The sequence below is a fragment of the Hylobates moloch genome, unplaced genomic scaffold (assembly GCF_009828535.3).
Source record: "Hylobates moloch isolate HMO894 unplaced genomic scaffold, HMol_V3 SCAFFOLD_6, whole genome shotgun sequence".
NCBI classification, from domain to species: Eukaryota; Metazoa; Chordata; class Mammalia; order Primates; family Hylobatidae; genus Hylobates; species Hylobates moloch.
Window position 1 is genome coordinate 104,132,397 of NW_026652281.1, and position 14,527 is coordinate 104,146,923.

The 14,527-nt window shown below is 46.5% G+C and overlaps 1 protein-coding gene and 1 non-coding gene across 11 annotated transcripts in view; both read left to right on the forward strand.

The window, feature by feature from the left end:
• The window catches only part of ZFP90 (ZFP90 zinc finger protein), a 35,210-nt gene that overhangs the window by 1,400 nt on the left and 19,283 nt on the right, over positions 1-14,527 (forward strand). For 2 of the 10 annotated variants that reach the window (XM_032157746.2, XM_032157737.2), the window contains exons 1-2: positions 8,186-8,361; positions 8,653-8,720. In XM_032157746.2, coding sequence (XP_032013637.1) covers positions 8,688-8,720 — 33 coding nt within the window. In that variant the 5' untranslated portion in view covers positions 8,186-8,361; positions 8,653-8,687. Of the gene's footprint in view, positions 1-2,433; positions 2,596-3,639; positions 4,169-8,185; positions 8,411-8,652; positions 8,721-14,527 lie in introns of those variants that run through there. The other 8 variants (XM_058441141.1, XM_032157736.2, XM_032157744.2 and 5 more) reach the window with 8 other exon arrangements.
• On the forward strand, positions 4,263-4,408 carry LOC116472147 (U4 spliceosomal RNA). Its single transcript, XR_004249037.1, has one exon. It is a non-coding gene; the product is annotated as a U4 spliceosomal RNA (small nuclear RNA).

The following is a 14,527-nucleotide window of genomic DNA, read 5'->3' on the forward strand; positions in this document are numbered from 1 at the left end:
GGAGTATAGTGGTGAGGATGACCAGAGGTCACTCTTGTTGCCGTCTTGGTTTTGGTGGGTTTTAGCCGGCTTCTTTACTGCAAACTGTTTTATCAGCAAGGTCTTTATGACCTGTATCTTATGCCGACCTCCTATCTCATCCTATGACTTAGAATGGCTTAACTGTCTGGGAATGTAGCCCAGTAGGTCTCAGCCTCATTTTACCCAGCTCCTATTTAAGATGGAGTTGCTCTGGGTCACATGCCTCTGATGCGACGATAAGTGAAAGAAGCCAACCACACACATACAAACAAATACATACTGCATGACCCCATTTATGTGAAATGTCCAGAATAGGCAAACTACATAGAGAAAAAGTAGAACAGTGGTTGCCTAGGACTGCAAGGTGGCAGGGTAGGATTAGGGAATGGCTACTAATGGCGTAAGTTTTCTTTTAGGGATGATGAAAATGTTCTAGAATTAGATTATAGTGATGGTTATATAACTCTCTACATCCAGTAAAAACTACTGAATTGTACACTTTAAACTGTGAGCTCTATAGTATATGATTTATATCTCAATAAAGCTGTTAGAAAAAGAAAGGGCCTGGTGTGGTGTCTCACGCCTGTAATCTCAGCACTTTGGGAGGCCGAGGTGGGTGGATCACCTGAGGTCAGGAGCTCAAGACCAGCCTGGCTAACGTGGTGAAACCTGTTTCTACTAAAAATACAAAAATTAGCTGGGCATCGTGGCTGGCGCCTGTAATACCAGCTACTCAGGAGGCCGAGGCAGGAGAATCGCTTGAACCCAGGAGGCGGAGGTTGCAGTGAGGTAAGATTGAGCCATTGCACTCCAGACTGGGCAACAATAGCGAAACTCCGCCTCAAAAAAAAAAGGAAATGGGTGGAGTGGGGAGAAAGGTGGGATGTAGAGAAATTCTAGGAGCTCCAGAAAAGGCAGTATTAGTAGCCAGTGGAGGAAAGAGTTTCAGGGAGATAAGTGCCAGATAGCATTAGATAAAATCTGCCTGATGTCCATTCAGGTCATCAACTAGCTAAATCACTGGTCATGTTGGCAAAATCAGTACCAGAGTAAGGTGAAGGTAGAAGCCAAACAACAGTAAAACAAGGCATGAATGGGAAGTGAGGACTTGGTCTTCACAAGATGGTGTACTTTTTCTAGAAGTTCAGGTGAAACGGGTAGGGGTAAAGAAGAATGGCAGCTGAGAGATATCTGGGGACAAAAAATCTCTGTGTGTGTGTGTGTGTGTGTGTGTGTGTGTCTCTTCCTTTCTCTCAGAACGGAGAGATTTAAGCATGGTTATAAGTCCAATGGAAAAAGCCAAAAGAAAAAACAAAATGTGAGATGTAGAAGAAATAATGGATGATAGGTTAGAAGGGATTGGGGACCAAGGACCCCGAGAGAGAGCACTTTTCTCCAAATCAGCAAAGGAATATCTGTCTCTAAGACTGGAGGTGAAGTGGAGGAGCGGGTTTGAAAAGTGGGTATAAAAATTGTCAACAGGCTCATCTTCCCAGCAATTTTCAGCTGGCATGATATTGGATTTTGTAGGCCAGTTTCAGCACAAGGTGGGGATAAAAGAATCAAGAGCCCTGGTAGGAAAAAAGTTCAGTTGACTGGCTGTGAGGTCTTCATAAAGGAGAAAGAGAAACAAATGCTGACATTCAGAGAAAGTGAGACGAAGAGGCGATAGGGACCTTTGTGACATATAGTCAACCCACTGAAGTCCCTCTTTATCCTCCAAAACAATATAATAATCTTAGAACCTTTAATCTCTCATCAGGAGAACCTTGATTTTTTTCTGCTGACCTGGATTTCGTTTCATCTTTTTTTAAACCCACAAGACATAATCAATAGTTTTATATAGTCAATTTTAATTTAGATTTACACATAGATTTACCACTTTCTTTTTTTTTTTTTTTTTTTTTTTGAGACAGAGTCTCTGTCGCCCAGGCTGGGGCGTGCAGTGGCACGATCTCGGCTCACTGCAAGCTCCGCCTCCCGGGTTCACGCCATTCTCCTATCTCAGCCTCTCCGAGTAGCTGGGACTACAGGCGCCCGCCACCACGCCAGGGCTAACTTTTTGTATTTTTAGTAGAGACAGGGTTTCACCGTGGTCTCGATATCCTGACGTTGTGATCCGCCCACCTCAGCCTCCCAAAGTGCTGGGATTACAAGCGTGAGCCACCACGCCCAGCAGGTAGAATTACCACTTTCTTTGTTCACTGTTAACTTGTCTATATATGACTTTCCATGTGGAATTATTTTCCTTCCATTTAAAAGACACCCAACTTCAATGAGTCTCTGTTGATGACATTCTGTTTTTTGTTTTTCCAAAAATCCTTCTATTTAATCCTCATTCATGAAGATGTAATTCCAGCTGTCTTCCATTGTTACCATCTTCTAATTCTCCTTTTGTGTTGTTGTTTTGAGACAGAGTCTTGCTCTGTTGCCCAGGCTGGAGTGCAATGGTGCAATCTCAGCTTACTACAACCTCCACCTCCCAGGTTCAAGCCATCCTCCTGCCTCAGCCTCCTGAGTAGCTGGGAGCCATCACGCCCAGCTAGCCATCTTCTAATTTTCATTCCTTCAAAGGTAATCTGTTTTTTCTCTCTAGGATTTTAAAGATCTTTGGTGTTCTACAGTTTCACTATGATGTGTCTCAATGTAAATTTATTTTAATTTATCTGGCTTGGAGTGTCAGGATTCCAGAATCTTTATATCTTTAATCAGTTCTGGAAATTTTCAGCCTTTATCTCTTCAAATATTGCCTCAATTCTCTTCTTTTCTTTTTCTGGAACCTAGATTAGATGTGTTATAGCTCTCTGCCTTTTTAAAATTTTTTTCATCTCTTTGTCCATTTGTGGATAATTTCCTCAGATCAACTTTCTGTTCACTAATTTTATCTTCGGCTGTGTCTAATCTATTGTTAACCATGTGCATTACATTTTTAACTTAAAGATTTTCTTACTTTTTTTTTTTTGAGACATCGTCTCACTGTGTAGCTCAGGCTGGAGGGCAATGGCGTGATCTCAGCTCACTGCAACCTCCACCTCCTGGGTTCAAGTGATTCTCCTACCTCAGCCTCCCGAGTAGCTGGGACTACAGGCACGTGCCACCACGCCTGACCAATGTTTTATATTTTTAGTAGAGATGGGGTTTCACTGTGTTAGCCAGGATGGTCTCGATCTCCTGACCTCATGATCCACCCGCCTCAGCCTCTCAAAGTGCTAGGATTACAGGCATGAGCCACCGCACCCGGCCATTTTTAAAATTCTATTTGTTTCTTAAGATTTTGGACTCTTGTTCTTTATTCATATGTCCAACCCCTACTTTAGTTTATTAAAATAAATTTTTGACGGCTGGGCGCGGTGGCTCACGCCTGTAATCCCAGCACTTTGGGAGGCTGAGGCAGGTGGATCACGAGGTCAGGAGATCGAGACCATCCTGGGTAACACAGTGAAACCCCATCTCTACTAAAAATACAAAATATTAGCCTGGCTTGGTGGCAGGTGACTGTAGTCCCAGCTACTCGGGAGGCTGAGGCAGGATGGTGTGAACCTGGGAGGCGGAGCTTGCAGTGAGCTGAGATCACACCACTGCACTCCAGCCTGGGTGGCAGAGCGAGACTCTGTCTCAAAAAACAAAATAAAAATAAATTTTTGAAACATATTAGACATTATTATAAATTTTGTGTCTGACAACTCCCTATATTTGAGGTTGTTATGAATATTATTATACTATTTTTTCTGTCTGTCATTCATGGTTCCATGTTTTCTGCATGTGCTTTGTGTTTGCGATTCATGGCTGTGAGCTCATATTTCTTGGGATTATATTTGGGGAAGTTCTTTGAAGCCTGGACTGAAGGTAAGTTCTCCCAGACTGGATTTATGTTTGATTCTGCCAGATGTCTGGAAGCACTGTTAGCCGAGAACGAATTTAAACTACATTCTCAGCTTGCAGTTTTTTTGGACCACCCAGGGACTGTGAATACAGGCTGTAATTCCACATAGGAACCAGCTTTGGTTACAAATTCTCAGGAAAGATATCCACCAACCACCTCCACCAACCCCCCTACTCATTGTCAAAGTTTGAAACAGGTAATTTACCTTGCAGTCTCTACCATGGGAGTGTTCATCTATGGAGTCCCAATTTTTACTGGGTGGTGGTGAGTGTCTCCTATTAGATACTCTACTTTGGATGGGGTCTGGGTTTTGTCACTTGGCTCTTGTGCCTACAGGACTATGAAAAACAAAGCTCTTAGCTTTGTGCAGTGGCAGTATCGTAACCAATGAGGTTTATCCGAGGCACAATTATTGCTAATTGAAAACTTTTCCCAACACACTGCCATAATGACTTGAACTATACTAGGCATTGGCAATTTAATTTTTGACAGTCTCTACGGAGACCGAAGAAAAAAAAAGAAAGAAAAACAAAGCTCAAGTTTGCCTCATTTGGCAAATGATTCCCAGGTGAAAGCTAGCGTTCCATGTTTTGCCTACTACTCTCTAAGTTATTCATTTTGTTTGGGTTTGGGCTTCTCTGTATTCCTTACTAATTTTCTAGCTCATCAATACATTTTAAAAGATTTTTAAATTATTTTATCCAGCATTAAAGTTGCTGAGCCACACTCCCAGAAGCAGAAGTGCATCTGTGAGTTCCTTAGAGAAAACCAATAGATACCCGACTTGGAACACCCGGCTCTGCTTCAGCTTCCTTCAATCTCCAAATGGGTGTGAGCTTCTTCTCACACCCAGTTAATTCCACAGCCTCTTACTATTGTGAACTGCACACCTTTCCCCTGGGGGCTAAAAGCCCAATTATTTTCCAGTACATGCACTTTCTACACAAACAGCAGAAATTCAGGTTGCTCTCCTTACAAACAGCGTTGTTCTCTTCCTCTTTGGGAGGTAGCAGTGCAGTTTTTAAAACCTCCGCTCTCTTGGGTAGGCTCAATGTTTGAGTGCTCTTTCTCACATTTATCTTGCAAGTGGGAGTGGGGGTGAACACTGCCTTCCGCACCAGGTGGAAGGCTTGCTCATCTGAGGAATTCTTTTTCTTTCTTTTGAGAGAGGGTCTTGCTCTGTCACCCAAGCTGGAGTACAGTGGCACGATCTCAGCTCACTGCATCCTCAACTTCCCCTAGCTCAAGCTGATCCTCCCACCTCAGCCTCCCCAGTAGTTGGGGACTACCGGCATGCCACCACACCTGGCATTATTATTATTACTATTGTAGAAATGAGGTCTCACTATGTTGCCCAGGATGGTCTGGAACACCTAGGCTCAAGCGATCCTCCCTCCTCAGCCTCCTAAAGTGTGGGAAGTACAGGCCACTGTGCCTGGGTAGGGATTTTTCCTTTTCTTTCCCATCATACTCTTACATAGCCTGGGAAAGAGGGGTAGCATTGCGTCAGTGGTTAACAGTAACAGAGCAAATTCAGAATTCAGCATCCAGCTTCCTTTGATAAGACCTGAGAGGTTCTCACCCCAAATGTTTTCAACTTTCCTTAGAATGCAGAACTTAATCCTCAACTCTGAGTCCTGGTTACCAATTCTGGGACAGTAGGAAAAATTCCTCTTATTCTCTCATAGTAATAAGTGACTCCACTGTTGTTACTAAGCCAATGGCTCTCATCACACTCAAAGTAAAATCCACACCCCTCATCACAACCTCCAAAGCCTTGCTCCATCAAGCCCCAGTCTACCTGCCCTACCTCTGCTCTGCTCACTCTCTTATCCCTCACTCTGCTAAGCTACATTAGGCATTTATCTGTTCCTAAGCACACCAAGCTTGTTCCCATCTGACAGCTTTTGCACCTTCAGTTTCTTCAGCCTGGAATTCTTTTCCCCTTATGTACCTGCAGTTGTTTTGTTGTTGTTGTTGGGTTTTTTGTTGTTGTTGTTGTTGTTTTGAGACAGAGTCTCCATGTCTTACCCAGGTTGGAGTGCAGTGGTGCAATCTTGGCTCACTGCAACCCCCATCTCCTGGGTTCAAGCGATTCCCCTGCTACAGCCTCCCAAGTAGCTGTGACTACAAGCGCGTGCCACCACACCCTGCTAATTTTTGTATTTTTAGTAGAGATGGGGTTTCACCATGTTGGCCAGGCTGGTCTCGAACTCCTGACCTCAAGTGATCCGCCCCCCCTCAGCCTCCCAAAGTGCTAGGATTACAGGCATGAGCCACCATGCCCAGCCTGCAGTTGCCTTAAGTTGCAGCTACTAAGTCACTTGCCTCAGAGAGGCCTCCCGGTCCACTCTAATTCATACTTGTGAATTATGCATTCTGCTAATTCCAGAGCACTATATTCACAAAGCAGTGATAGAAAGCATTCATTAATTTATATATATATATTTTTTGAGACAGTCTCACTTTGTCGCCCAGGCCGGAGTGCTGTGGTGAAATCACAGCCCACCACAACTTCTGCTTCCCGGGTTCAAATGATCTTCCCACCTCAGCCTCCCAAGTAGCTGGGACCACAGGCGTACACTGCTGGAACCAGTTAATGTTTGTATGTTTTGTAGAGATGGGGTTTTGCCACGTTGCCCAAGCTGGTCTTTTAATTCCTGGGCTCCTCCCTCCTCAGCCTCCCTGTGCTATTGACGTGTTATTTCATTACTTGTTAGCCCCTTGCGCAGGATTTTGTGTTTGGGACAAGCCAACAGTGATGGAAATTTTCTCCCTTTTTTGTTTTGTTTTGTTTTGTTTTTGAGATGGAGTTTTGCTCTTATTGCCCAGGTTGGAGTCCAGTGGTGCAATCTCGGCTCACCACAACCTCCGCCTCCCGAATTCAAGCGATTCTCCTGCCTCAGCCTCCTGAGTAGCTGGGATTACAGGCATGCGCCACCACGCCTGACTAATTTTGTATTTTTAATAGGGACGAGTTATCTCCGTGTTGGTCAGGCTGGTCTCAAACTCCTGACCTCAGGTGATCCGCCAGCCTCAGCCTCCCAAAGTGCTGGGATTACAGGCTTGAGCCACCTTACCCGGCATAAAGCATTTATTTTTGAATGTTCATATTTTTGATAAAGCAGTGTGACATAAGGAACATATTGTTGCAGTCATTTTCTACCACGTTGGTATGCGATGCTCTAATGTTAAGAAATCAAGCTGAAATCTAGGAAATGTAGCCTGAATGTCTGTGATACATAAGACATAATTACATAAACCTAATAGCTGTATCTAAAAGTTGACCTATCTTTGTGTTGAAAATTTCCATCGGGCCGGGCGCGGTTGCCCATGCCTGTAATCCCAGCACTTTGGGAGGCCAAGGCGGGCAGATCACCTTAGGTTGTGAGTTCGAGACCAGCATGACCAACATGGAGAAAACCCGTCTCTACTAAATATACAAAATTAGACGGGCGTGGTTGTTAAGTAACATGGGCACAGTAAGAGGGCGCCGGTTCCGGGTTCTTCACCCCGGGTTCCGACTCTTTGAGTGGTGACGCATCGCATGCCTGTAATCCCAGCTACTCTGGAGGCTGAGGCGGGAGAATCGCTTGAACCCGGGAGGCGGAGGTTGCGGTGAGCCAAAATCCCGCCATTGCACTCCAGCCTAGGCAACAAAAGCAAAACTCCGTCTCAAAAAAAAGAAAGAAAAGAAAAAGAAAGAAAATTTCCATCACTGTTGGCTTGTCCCAAACACAAAATCCTGCATTAAGGGGCTACGAAGTAATGAAATAACACGGTAGTAGGTCTGCCTTTTCACATTGTTCAGGAGGCCACGCATTTATCCGAAGTTTCTCTTTTCTCTGAAATGAGAAATAGAAAATTGCCTTTTGATGAAGATGCAAATGTCCCACCCTCTGACGCTGTCTCACTCCCTTCCTGTGTCACTCTTACAGCTGAAGTCAGGACCTGACATTATTTTGTTGATATGTTTGCGTTTTTATCGTCAGGCTCGTCCAAAGGGGCGTACGCTTGCTCCCCGAAACCAGGGTCTTTCCCGGCCGATCCCCCAGCTAGCAACAAGCCCCTTGCACAGAGGAGGCGTACAGTGACAGGAATACAGGGACACACGCACGCTCGAGCCACACTGGCCGCCTCCCTCGGCCCTCACAGGGGTCCCTAACGCGCCTTCGGAGGCCGCCGAGGCGGGGCCCGCGCCCGCGGGCCTCTGGGAAGTGTAGTTCGCGTGCCCGGCGCGGCCTCGAGGTTGCGGGAGCGAGGCTCCGCGTGCGCAGGCGCACTTCCGGCTCTGCCCCGCCGCTGCGGCCATTGTCCGACCCCGGTGTGGCTGAGGCCCCTTTGGGCAGCCCCTCCGCAGCTCAGAATTGGAGATAACCGAGCCTGCGGCGGCGGGAGGAGCTGCCCGAGGCTCTGGGTGGGCCGGAGGTCGCGAAATCCGGAGCCCCCCAGAGGCGGTGATTCCGAGTGCGCGGGTCTGGGCGGCACCCCTCCTGGGTTTGGCGGGTGTGTCAGCCGGGCCTCGCCCACCACCTTGCGAAGGGGACTGGGCGTGGCCGGAGGGGGGTGTCCGGAAGGCCGCCGAGCCCTTCATTTCGGGGATGGGGAGCGGCAGGCCCAGGCTGGTTCCGCGGTCCTCGCCACCATCTCCGCTGGAGATGTGGTTTAGGGGCGGAGGGGGAGGCGGGGCGTGGTGGGGTGGGGTCGGTGTTGCAGCGGGGTGAGTGGGCCCTGTCCTTTCTCCCCAGCTCCTGCCCCGGAGCCGGGCCCTGGCGAGGCAGGAATGGCCCCGAGGCCTCCGACGGCCGCGCCCCAGGTGAGCAACGCGTTCCTAACCTCCTGGGCATCCCATCCATCCATCCATCCCATCTCCCAAGGGTGTTTGGAGCAGTCATTGTTCTCCGCCTGGCGACTCCCTTGCTTGCTTGGCTCGATCGGAGCCTAATGGCCTTGCAAAACCCCAGGCTTTGGGGAGCTGGATTCCCAAAGGGGAGGCTGCGCTGTGGGGTAGAGGGGGCCAGTGTGGTGCGATCTTGTGGGAGGAGTTGAGATTGGATGTGTTGGGAAGTGTCAGTTTTGAGAGTCCTGAATGCCACGCCAGTTTTTTGAACTCTTGTCAATAAGAAATGGAGAGAGTGGGGTGACAGGATGAAACACTGTAGAGGAGGAAGTGACCGTCGGCAAGTGAGGAGAGAGGAGCCCCAGCTTCTGACCCAGGGCTCATAGAGAGTCCGTAAGGGACCGTAGAAGCCTAGTTAGAACATGTCTAGGAAGAGGCTGGAGATGGGATTTCTTGGGCAAGGAGGCAGAAACAAAACAAAATAAAAAACAACCAAAAACAAAACCAGGGCTGATTCTCCCAGAGCTTTTTGTGTCCTTTTCTGCTTTAACAAAATTGTAATAGAGTACACCACTCCCCACCGCCAGAAGTCCAGCCTTCACCTTAATTAATGTAATGCTGATTCGTGAACCCATTTATTCTTGTGGCAGAGGGGGCATTTTCTAGAAGAATCACAACTCTTAAGGTTATCCATTGATTTACATATTGGTGAAAATACATGAAGATCCAGATGGTATCTGTGTCTTTGAGTCTACACTCTCTTTAGAATTAAGGAAAAATGACAGATTGTAGTTGCTAGGTGTGTGAGACATCAAGATCAATTCAAATAAAAATACCAAGTTGCCAGATACAGTAGCTCACACCTGTAACTCCAGCACTTTGGGAATCTGAGGCAATAGGATCGTTTAAGCCCAGGAGTTTGAGACCAGCCTGGGCAACATAGTGAGACTCCGTCTCTGCAAAAAAAAAAAAAAAAAAAAAAAAAAATTAAAGATAAAAACACCAACTTAGTAATGTCCTTTAAAAGAGCAGTTTACAGTGAATTAAGCATACAATACATCATGCTTTTTTTTTTTTTTTTTTTTTTTTTTTTAGACAGATTTTTTTTTTTTTTTTTTTTTTTTTGAGACAGAGTCTCTCTCTGTCACCCAGTCTGGAGTACAGTGACATGATCTTGGCTCACTGCAACGTCTGTCATGGTGCACGCCACCACCGGCTAATTTTTGTATTTTTTTGTTTATTTTATTTTATTTTTTGAGACAGAGTCTCATTCTGTCACCCAGGCTGAAGTGCAGTGGGATGATTTCGGCTCACTGCAACCTCCACCTCCTGGGTTCAAGTGATTCTCCTGCCTCAGCCTCCCTAGTAGCTGGGATTACAGGTGTGCACCACCACACCTGGGTAATTTTTTTGTATTTTAGTAGAGTCAGGGTTTTACCATGTTGGCCAGGCTGGTGTCGAACTCCTGACCTCAACTGATCCGCCCACGTTGGCCTCCCAAGGTGCTGGGATTACAGATGTGAGCCACCATGCCTGGCCTAATTTTTGTGTTTTTTGTAAAGATGGGGTTTCGCCAGGCTGGACTTGAACTCCTAAGCTCAAGTGATCTGCTCGCTTCACCCTCCCAAAGTGTTGGGATTACAGGTGTGAGCCACCACAGCTGGGCATGTGCCACCATGCCCAGCTAATTTTTGTATTTTTAGTAAAGACGGGGTTTCACCATGTTGGCTAGGATGGTCTCGATCTCCTGACCTCCCAAAGTTCTGGGATTACAGGCATGAGCCACCGGGCCCGGCCTGCCTTTTCTAATAAATATATTTACTTCTTATTATATGTTTCTGTCTTACAGGGATGAGCCTTAAGGAGTAAGGCACCTGACAGTACTAAAACAAGGCAGTTACTTGGTTTAAGGAGAGCCAGAGCACATGATGATCATTATCCCCTTTACATGCAAAGTGTCCTCCATAGGCTTGTGAGAATTAGATGACTTAACACCTCATCAGGGACTCCAGTCTTTTCCATAGTGGGAGGATACCTTTTTAGTGGTGAAAGCGGACTCATGTTCTGAGCAATGAATTTTAAGGACCACTATAAACTTGACTTTTCAAGCTATGTTCCCTGAACACCCTGGCTTAGTTGCATTCTCATCGAATGGCCTGATGATGTCCACTTGGGTTATCTAATTCAGGCTGCAGGTGATAACCGGGGATAAAGGACAGAACAGAACACTGGTCCTAAACGGGGCTTTTCAGGCAGAAATTTCCCTTTAGCAGTGGTTCCCCTTCTCTGAGCATGACCCTCAGGGGAATGCAGAGATTAGTAATGAGTCCTGTGACTGCTTAACTGTAAAGTTAATTTAGTGGGAGCAGACAGTCTCCTGCAGAAGTAGAGCCCAAGAGAGCTGGTGTCAAGTGTTGTTGCAGAGGTCCAGAGGCTGCTTGGAGTTAAGAGAGGGGCCAGGACATTCTGCTGGTGGGAAGAAGTCAGTGGAGTTTTCACCTTTGAATAGGAGAGGAGTCTAAGCAGGTGAAAACAAAAGGGGACTGTAATCCCAGCACTTTGGGAGGCCGAGGCAGGCGGATCACTTGAGGTCAGGAGTTCGAGACCAGCCTGGCCAACATGGTGAAACCCTGTCTCCACTAAAAATACAAAAATTAGCCAGGCATGGTGACGGGTTCCTGTAGTCCCAGCTACTAGGGAGGCTGAGGCAGGAGAATCACTTGAACCTGGGAGGTGGAGGTTGCAGTGAACCGAGATCCCGCCACTGCACTCCAGCCTGGGTGACAGAGTGAGACTCCATCTCAACAAACCCCAAAAAACAAAAGGGAGAGGGTAGAGCTGATTGACTTGGTGAATCAGGGGAGTTGGGAGACAAGAAGATGGGGGTGCATGTTCATTAAAGCATTTTCTTTGTAACATCAGCTGTGGGCTGCTGGCAGTGGGTAGAGGAGAATGGAAGGAGTTTGGAGTTGTTCTTTTTGGCCTTGTAACTCATTCATTCGTTCATTCATTCATCTGCTCATTCATCAGATAGTCATTGAGCCCTATGATGTGTCAGGCACTTTTCTAGGCAGTTGGGATTCTTCAATGAACAAAATTAGAAAGGACTCTGCTCTCAAGGAGCTTACATTCTAGAGAGGGCAGACAGAAGAATTCAGTAAATAAGTAAATTGTATGGTATCCTAGAAGGCAGTAGTATCTCAAGAGGGAAAAAAGGTAGAGAAAGGTAAGGGGGACTGAGTGGGGAGGTGGGGGGTTTGTAGTAGGGGTGCAGTTTAAAATGATGTGGTCAGGGTAAGCCTTATCCTTAATGAGATGGTGACACCTGAGCAGACTTGAAGGCGATGAGGGAGTTGATGTCTAGGGGAAGAGTGCTCTGGGCAGAGGGAACAGCCTAGTGGCAAGATGTGTGTCTGGTGTATTCAAGGAGCAGCAAAGAGGCCATTGTAGCTTGAGCTGATGATTTGAGGCAGGGAACTAATACAACTTCTTAGATTTTTTAAAAGATTGCCATGAATGATGAATCCTAGGAGAAAAAGTTTGATATTATATTTGATAATAGTTCCTTTGGAGAGGTGTTTTGATGAGTGGGATCTTTCCCCTGAACATAGTTAAATTCCTGAACTGGCTCCACCTGAAGCAGGATGGGACTGGGAGCAGAGATGGAGGAGCCAGGATACCCATTTAGAATGTTTGCGTAGATATAGCTATGTATCTATAGGATCATTAGTAGCAATGTCTATGTAAACATTATGCATCCTTATTTGCCTTTTCTTTCTTTCTTTTTTTTTTTTGAGACAGAGTCTTGCTCTGTCACCAGGCTAGAGTGCAGTGGCATGATCTTGGCTCAACCGCAACCTCCAACTCCCTGATTCAAGCGATTTTCTTGCCTCAGTCTCCCGAGTAGCTGGGATTACAGGCATGCACCACCATGCCCAGCTAATTTTTGTATTTTTAGTGGAGACAGGGTTTCACCATGTTGACCAGGATGGTCTCAATCTCCTGACCTCGTGATCTGCCTGCTTCAGCCTCCCAAAGTGCTGGGACTATAGGTGTCAGCCACTGCGTCTGGCCTGCCTTTTTTTTTTTTGAGGTGGAGTCTTGCTCTGTCACCCAGGCTGGAGTGCAGTGGTGCAGTCTCGTCTCACTGCAGCCTCTGCCTCCCAGGTTCAAGCAATTCTCCTGCCTCAGCCTCCCAAGTAGCTGGGATTACAGGTGTGCACCACCACGCCCGGCTGATTTTTTTGTATTTTTACTAGAGATGGGGTTTCACTATGTTGGCCAGACTGGTCTCGAACTCCTGACCTCAAGTGATCCACCTGCTTTGGCCTCCCAAAATGCTGGGATTACAGGTGTAATCCACCACACTGGCTGGCCTCTTTCTCATCACGTGTACTACATTTTTAGTTAGGAAACAAAAAAGGCATTTGCCGTTCTTAAAGTTGAAGCCACCAGAACACTAAGAAATGAGAGAAGTTTTAAGCTAGGTGTAGTGGCACACACACCTATAGTCCCAGCCACTTGGGAGGCTGAGGTGAGAGGATCACTTAAGCTCAGGAGTTTGAGGCTACAGTGAGCTATGATTGCAGTACTGCACTCCAGCCTGGGCAGCAGAGAGAGATCCCATCTCAAAAAAAAAATAAAACAGAAAAGAGAAATGAGGGAAGTTTTATAAGAAAAATGCTGCATATGGAGACCAGATCTCTTCATGTTAGAGAAGAGATTTCCTTGATAGAGAGGAAATGGGGAGGAGGGGTCAGGGCCTGGTCTCTGTTGACTCTGGATTACAAAAGCTCTGGTTAGATCATCAGGGTGAACAGACCCAGCAAAACCTGGCTTAGGTCACCCGAACTCAGACAAGATGCTCCTGGGGCCACCAGGGGAAACCAGACCAGTTGCTGAATCAGGTCAGGATGTTTGTGGTCAAGGATGTCTGAGCTCCCTCTGTCCAGAGGTTCCCCTTCTCAGATTCGGCCTGAGCTGACAGGAGGTAGTCTCTAAGCCTCTGCTCAGATTGCACCTTCCCCTGTGTAAGGTTAGGTACCGCTCCTGTGTGTGCCCATAGCACCTGTGAACACCTTTTTTTTTTTTTCTTTTTGCTTTTTTATTTTGAGATGGAGTCTCACTCTGTCACGCTGGAGTGCAGTGGCGTGATTTCAGCTCACTACAACCTCCGCCTCCCAGGTTCAAGCAATTCTCCTGTCTCAGCCTCCAGAGTAGCTGGGACTACAGGCGCATGCCACCACATCCAGCTAATTTTTTGTATTTTTAGTAGAGACGGGGTTTCACTATGTTAACCAGGATGGTCTCGATCTCCTGACCTCGTGATCTGCCCGCCTCAGCCTCCCAAAGTGCTGGGATTACAGGCATGAGCCACCGCACCCGGCCTGTGCACGCCTATTATATAATACTGTTCTTACATAGAATGGAGTGGTGCATTCACCCAGCTTTCTCTGTACCAGGCTTTGTGCTCCTTTAGAGTAAGGCCATTTGACCCCTCCCTTCAATCCCTTGCCCAGACTAAACACGAGGTAACATGATCATTCATAACCACTTAAGCCCAAGTAGCAATTTTATACTTTCTGCTCCTAATATAGCACAAATTATATTTTCCAGTCACAATGAGCCCATTTTATTTTCTGATAAAATGATTACATGAAACAATGTGATTTGCACTGAACAGTTTTAAAAAAATTTGTCTTTGGGATGTTAGGATGTCAAAACCTGTTCCTGAGAACTATTTCAGGCCAGGTGCAGTGACTCATGCCTGTAATCCCAGCACT